This window comes from Choloepus didactylus, chromosome 1 (assembly GCF_015220235.1).
Source record: "Choloepus didactylus isolate mChoDid1 chromosome 1, mChoDid1.pri, whole genome shotgun sequence".
Lineage (NCBI taxonomy): Eukaryota > Metazoa > Chordata > Mammalia > Pilosa > Megalonychidae > Choloepus > Choloepus didactylus.
The window spans coordinates 148,821,222-148,828,408 of NC_051307.1; the positions used below are offsets into that span (position 1 = coordinate 148,821,222).

The following is a 7,187-nucleotide window of genomic DNA, read 5'->3' on the forward strand; positions in this document are numbered from 1 at the left end:
AAGAAATAGGTACAAAATATAGTCAGAAGTCATAAAGTTTTAGTGATAAATCAAAAAAATCATCCCCCAAATGAGAAATTTCAATAAACATTTCTTAACAATTAGTAGGAAAAGCTTATAAATATCATTAAAGAAGTTTTAAAAATTAAAAAAAACAAACAAACTTGTTCTAATGGACATATATTGACCTCCACATACAACAATTTAAGAAGATATTCTTCTCAAGCAGAAATTGAATTTTACATTTGATCATATAGGTAAGCAAGTCTCAACAAATGTCAAATAAAGACCAAATTCTCTGATCTCAGTGGAAATGTGTTTTAAGTCAATAACAAAAATATTTTTTTAAATTTCCACTCATTTGGAAAATTGAAAAGCACAATAAAGCCTAGTTCTCATGGTCTTATGGATCCATTGATCAAAGAACAAGGATTAAAATACTCAGATATACTTAGATATATATACAAAGGTTTCATTTAAATATTGTTTGTTGTGGCAAAAGGCTAGAAGCATATATGCCCATTAAGAAAGAAGGAACTGTTTTAATAAAGTATTGTATGTCTAGACAATGGAGTGCCAAAGACATTAGAGCTATTTAAGATAATGAAAGTTTCTTGCTGCTTATTGATGTAGCATTAATAGGATAAATAAATTAGGTATAGAACAGCATATACAGTATATCCCATTTTATTTAAAATATGTGTGAATGCCATATATATTAATAAAAATTAAACAAAATTTTATTTGTGGCTAATTCTAGGGAAGAAGAATTAAGTATCTGCTATGAAATGGGGACAAAATCAAATATTCTTTGATTTTGTCTATTCTTTTGTCATTTCCTCTATACTTTTAAATTAAATATTATTAGTTCAAATGAATAATGTGTCTAAGAATGTTTGTCCAAAAATATCTCTTCTCAAATGTATCAGAGTGCTTGAAAGTCTTCCATGAACAATTCTGCTCTTTGGCTAAGGCACTATAATAGGCATTGGAATACATTTCAATAGAATGCACCCTTGTGAAAATTTGCCATATCATTTCACCACTATGTAAACATAAATATTTGAATGGATTTCTCAAAGTACATTTCTCAGAATTGCACAAAGGCACTAAGTTCCCAGGAATACAAAGGAGACACCTGGAAGAAGAAGGTGAATCAAGGACTCTGGAGGTCAAATTTATCTACCTTTACAATTTTGTTGTGATGTAATTGTTAAGAATTCAAAGCTATTTTAATCATTTTAGTTTTTTCAGCAATCAATTTTTGCAGATAAATTTCTAAAGCTTGAGAGTGTTCTTAGCTGTAGTGTCTAGTATGAGGAAAAACAAAAAGATTGAGATTCTGGGGAAAGTGGAAAGAGAATTCTCTTAGATGAAAACAATGCTACTATAGCCTCAAACGGAAGAGCTTCAAATTCACTTATACTTAATTTTCTTAAAAGGCTGCGTAATTTCAGTATTATTCACAACTGCAAAACACGGAAGCAACCCAGGTATCTATCAACCAATGAATGGACAAATAAAGCATGGATATACATACAATGAAATATTATTCAGTTGTAAAAAGAATGATGTCCTGATATACATGTCACAATATGGATGAAACTTGAAGACATCATGTTGAGTGAAATAAGCCAGACCCAAAAGGATAGATAGTGTATGATCTCACTGAATTGAAACAAATAGGATAAGCAAACTCACAAAGTCAAAATCTAGAATATAGGTTTCTAGGGGATGGGGTGGGAATAGAGAATGGGAGGTTAAGGCTTGTAATGTAGAGGGTTCCTATTTGGAATGACAGAAATGTTTAGGTAATGGATGCTGGTGATAGTAGCACAACATTGTGAATGCAAGTAGCAGCACTGAAATATATATCTGAATATGATTAAAAGGGGAAATGTTAGATTGCATATATGGTAACAGAATAAAATTTTTAAAAATGCTTGTAACTACAGCACACAAACAGGGAACCCTAAGTTAAACCATGGACTTTAATTAATAGTATAATTATAAAAAAGTGCTATCATCAATTATAACAAATGTTCCACACCAATGCAGGGTGTTGGAGTGGAGTGGTGTATGGGAATCCTGTATTTTATGCATGATTGCTCTGTAAACCCACAACTTCTCTAATAAAAAACAAATACAAAATCTCAAAAATAAAAATGGTGCATAATTTCAATTTTATTGTAGTCATCACTTCCAGACACTGATTATATTGGAGAAGCAATCACAGAAACCTAAAATCAAGGTCTGATGAGAATCCCTAAGTAAATCATGTTCAGAAACCCAACTCTAAAAGCAAAGGTGTTTTAAATATAGCAGCCCAAATGTGATGTTGCACACCATTAAAAACAGAGGAAAAGTGTTGAACAAAAAAATAATTGAATTGAGGGAAGTCACTTTTTAATGTTAAAATGACATACAAATAAATTGAGAAGAAAGGCAGGGGAGTGCTTGAAAACATATTATCTGCTAATGCAATTTAGCATAACTAGTTCATTTGTGCCTGTAAAATTTTGCAGTTGTATATTAATTGAAAATATATATAAATCTGTAAGTTATTCATGCCTTCTTTTTCTACTCAGGGTTGTGCCATTAAAAACGTTTCTTTGCTTTTTCTTGCTTTTGTTTTCTAGTAGACTTGCTCAGAAGTCTACAAGACCAGAAGTATCATTTCTAATTCTTTCCTTAATATTGTGGCCTTCTTAATTCCCTTAATTTTATGTTCTATATGTTAATTCACTCTGCTCTCCTAAAAGAGTAAAAATCTGGAGTGTGAAGAAATTTTAAATTCATCTTCCCAGCTCACTCTATTTTAAATAAAAAATGGAGAACTAGAGAGCTTAACTGACCCTTATTTAACACTCATACCCTTTTCAAAATTTACATCCTAGTTCATTTTTCAACTTGAGTATTGTTAGGTTGGAGTCGTTCAGGAATCCACACAATGCAGCGAGTCATGAATTAAGGAGAGAGTTTAAGGTTTATTAGAGGAAGAAAGCAGAAGAAAGCAGGTGGCAGCCAGCGAAAAGAAAAAAGAAAAAGAAAAATAATGGCTCCAGCTCTCTATCTGAGAGCAGAATTTTTTAACAAAAAAAGGAACCCATGTTGGGAAGGGTGTCTGCTGTGGCGTTCTGTCCCTCGATTGGGTAAGTGCCTATCAAGTTTTGGGCTGATTGGTTGCTAGGGTTCTGAGACAGTATTCTTTTTAGGAAAGCAGCTGTGTTATCTAACTAGGGAGAGCAGGCCTTTCTGGTTGTTCATCTTATGGACATATCTGACCTTGCCTTACCCGCCTTTGAGGCACCACTGTGGCTGGAACAGCCTTGAACAGCCTTGAACAGCCTCATTCTTTAGTTCATGGGACACCTGTTTTCTGTGAGATAACATGCGGGGCCCCTGGGTCAGAAACTCCTTCTACATGTTAGTTTCTTCTTCTGGGATCTAACAGGTATTTGCGTTTTTTATTATTGATTTCTAAGTGCTTTTCTTATTTATAAGAATTATGATTGAAATATATGTTTTTAAACATATATGTATGTATATGTGTGTGTGTGTATATATACATACATATAGGCATGCAAAGATGCATTGTTTCTGCTATCCTAAATAAGTAAGTAGGAATGGGTGGATTCAGAAAATTGAGAATAAACCTGTTTGTTCCAGGAAAACTGGGAAAATGAAAGACTTCTCACCAACAATTACTATAGACAAAAATCAGGTAGAAAGGATCCAACAGAGGATTTAAAAGGGTGGAAGAGTCAAAACTCTCAAAAAGACAAAACTGTGCTAACATAAACTCCTATCTCCAGCAAGATAATGCATGAGAAATACTCAACCATTTTCATGGTGTTAATGACACATAAAGACAAAAATCAGTGAACTAGGACAGGATGCAAGAAAGATGACTTTGATGGGCATAGTGGTGAGTGAAATGAGGCAATGTGGAAAAAGTTGGAGGTGGGAAGAGGAAAAGAGAAAAAGGAGACCTTTCCCAAGCCAGAAATTAAATTCAGTGAGCTCCACTTTGATCACTAGTTCCCTCCTGAGGCAAGGCAGCCCTGTCTCCAGCTGTCTTTTTATTATTAACTGTCTTTAAAAAGCAAATGTTTTTTTTTTTAACTTTGATTAAGTCAATTTTGCCAATTTACACAGTGAGTTAATTAGATTTCTACATAATAGCAATGAGCAACCAGAAAATAAAATTTAAAAAGACTAATTAAAAGTAGTATCAAAAAATATGCTTCAGAATAAATTTAACCAAAAATTTGCAGGAATAAACATTGAAACAACCAAACTTTGCTGAAGGAAACCAAATGTGCTGGTTTGGAGCTGTTTTGTACCCAAGGAAAGGCCATATTCTTTTTATTCTATTCTTGTGGGTGCAGACCTACTGTGGGTGGGACCTTTTGATTAGGTTGTTTCAATTGAGATGTGACCCAGCCATTCAAGGTAGGTCTTAATCCTTCACTGGAGTCCTTTTTGAGAGGATAAAGGGCAGGTAAAGCAAGAGAGCATAGAGATAAATTCCCAGAGACATTTGGAAACAGCCACTGAAACCGGAACCAGGAGAGAAGGACCAGCAGATGTTGCCATGTGCCTTTCCATGTGACAGAGGAAACCCAGATAGCAGTAGCAGCCTTTCTGCAGAAAAGGTATCTTCCTCTTGATGCCTTAATTTGGGCATTTTCATGGCCTTACAACTGTAAAACTGCAACTTAATGAATCCCCATTTTAAAAGCCAATCCATTTCCAGTATATTGCATCCCAGCAGCTTAAACAAACTGAAAAACTGGAGAAGATACACCATTTTTATGGATTAGAAGTCGTAGTAATAAATAATCAATTCTTTCCAAATTGATTTATAAATGTATTGCAATCACATTAAAAACCCTAGCAGATTTGCTTGTAGAAGTTGAAAAGCTGATGTGTAAATTGTATACAGAAATTCCAAAAATCTAGAAATTTTAAAACAATTTTTAAGAAATGGTTGGAGGACTTAGTATATGATTTCAAGACTTATAAAGTGCATAATCAAGAATGTATGGTATTGGTACAAGTATAGACATAAAGATGAATGGAACAGAATACGAAGTCCAGAAATAGGCCAACAATAATGTGGTTAATTTATTTTCAACAGAGCTGCTGAGAAGAAAGGACAGTTTTTTCAATACATGGTGCTAGAACAACTAAGTATCTATTTGAAAACAAAAACAAAAAAAAACTTTAACCCATTCATCTCATGTCAAATAAAAAAATTTACTTGAAAAGAATAATAGATCTCAAAATAAAAGCTAAAACCATAAAGTTTCTCCAGCAAAACATAGGGAAAAAATCTGATACTGGGCTTGGCAAAGATTTCTTTAAAAGCACAGAAAAGGCATGACTTTAAAAGTTGTTAAAATCAACTTCATTAAATTTACAAACTGTTGCTCTTGAAAGACACAGTTAAGTAGATGAAAAGGCAGCCACAGACTGATAGAAAATATTTGTAAAACATATATTTGACAAAGGACTAGTATCCAGAATATATACAGAATTCTTCTAACTAATTTTTAACAAGATAAACAACCCAATGAAAGATGAGCAAAGATGTGAACAGACACCTCACAAAAGATATATGGATGCACATAAAGCTCATGAGGTGGTTTCAACATCACTAGCTATCAGGAAACTGCAAATTAAAACAACAATGTGATAGTACCATCTACCTAGAAGAACAGTGTGCCAGTTTGAATGTATTATGTCCCCCAGAAAAAGCCATATTCTTTGATGCAGTCTTGCGGGGCAGACGTTTTGGTGCTGATTAGATATGCATGGAAATGCGCCCCACCCAACTGTAGGTGATAACTCTGATCACATACTTCCATGGAGGCATAGCCCCATCCATTCAGGGTGGGCCTTGATCAGTGGAGCCATATAAATGAGCTGACGGGCAGAGGGAACTCAGTGCAGCTGTGAGTGATGTTTTGAAGAGGAGCTACAGACAAGAGGGACACTTTGAAGAAAGCACAGGAGCTGCAGATGAGAGAAAGTTTGAAGACGGCCGTTGAAAGCACTCTTGCTCTGGAGAAGCTGAGAGAGGACAAATACCCCAAGTGCAACTAAGAGTGACATTTTTGAGGAACTGCAGCCTAGAGAGGAACATCCTGGGAGAAAGCCGTTTTGAAACCAGAAGCTGGAGCAGACGCCAGCCATGTGCCTTCCCAGCTAACAGAGGTTTTCCGGACACTGTTGGCCATCCTTCAGTGAAGGTACCCAATTGTTGATGTGTTACCTTGGACACTTTATGGCCTTAAGACTGTAACTGTGTAACCACAGTTTTATAAAAGCCAATCCATCTCTGGTGTTTTGCATTCTGGCAGCATTAGCAAACTAGAACAAACAGCTAAAACTAAAATGACTGGCCTTGCAGATACTGCCGCCCACTGCCGCAGTCCCCTGCCCACAGTCATGGTCAACCCCATTGTGTTCTTCAACATTGCCATCAACGGTGAGCCCTTGGGCCACACCTCCTTCGAGCTGTTTGCAGACAAAGTTCCAAAGCCAGCAGAAAACTTTCGTGCTCTGAGCACTGGGGAGAAAGGATTTGGTTATAAGGGTTCCTGCTTTCACAGAATTATACTTGGGTTTATGTGCCAGGGTGGTAACTTCACCCACCATAATGGCGCTGGTGGCAAGTCCATCTTCAGGGAGAAATTTGATGATGACAACTTCATCCTGAAGCTTACAGGTCCTGGCATCTTGTACATGGACAATGCTGGACTCAACACAAATGGTTCTCAGTTTTTCATCTGCTCTGCTAAGACTGAGTGGTTGGATAGCAAGCACGTGGTCTTTGGTAAGGTTAAAGGGGGCATGAACATTGTGGAGGCCAGGGAGCGCTTTGGGTCTAGGAATGGCAAGACCAGCAAGAAGATCACCATTGCTGACTGTGGACAAGTCTAATAAATTTGATCTGTGTTTTGTCTTAACCATTTCTCTATAGCTCAGGAGAGCGTCCCACCTCCTCTGCTCTGTTCTCAGTATTCTATCATCTTTGTGCTCTCGCTGCACTTCTTTGGGTTCTACATTTCAAATCTGGCTGGATTGCAGAGTTAATGATTATGAAATAAAAAGTTAAACAACAACAACAAAAAATTAAAATGATGGTTACTAACAAATGTTGACAAAAATGTGGAGTA

The 7,187-nt window shown here is 35.9% G+C and overlaps 1 protein-coding gene across 1 annotated transcript; it reads left to right on the forward strand.

The window, feature by feature from the left end:
* Positions 1-6,456: 6,456 nt before the first annotated feature.
* On the forward strand, positions 6,457-6,951 carry LOC119527533 (peptidyl-prolyl cis-trans isomerase A-like). The gene has a single exon (XM_037827659.1). It carries the CDS (start codon positions 6,457-6,459, stop codon positions 6,949-6,951), a length of 495 nt encoding a protein of 164 aa, XP_037683587.1.
* The last annotated feature ends 236 nt before the right edge of the window (positions 6,952-7,187 follow it).

Coding starts and splice junctions, on each gene's coding strand:
- LOC119527533 (XM_037827659.1), top strand. CDS start 6,457: ATGGTCAACCCCATTGTGTTCTTCAACATTGCCATCAACGGTGAGCCC.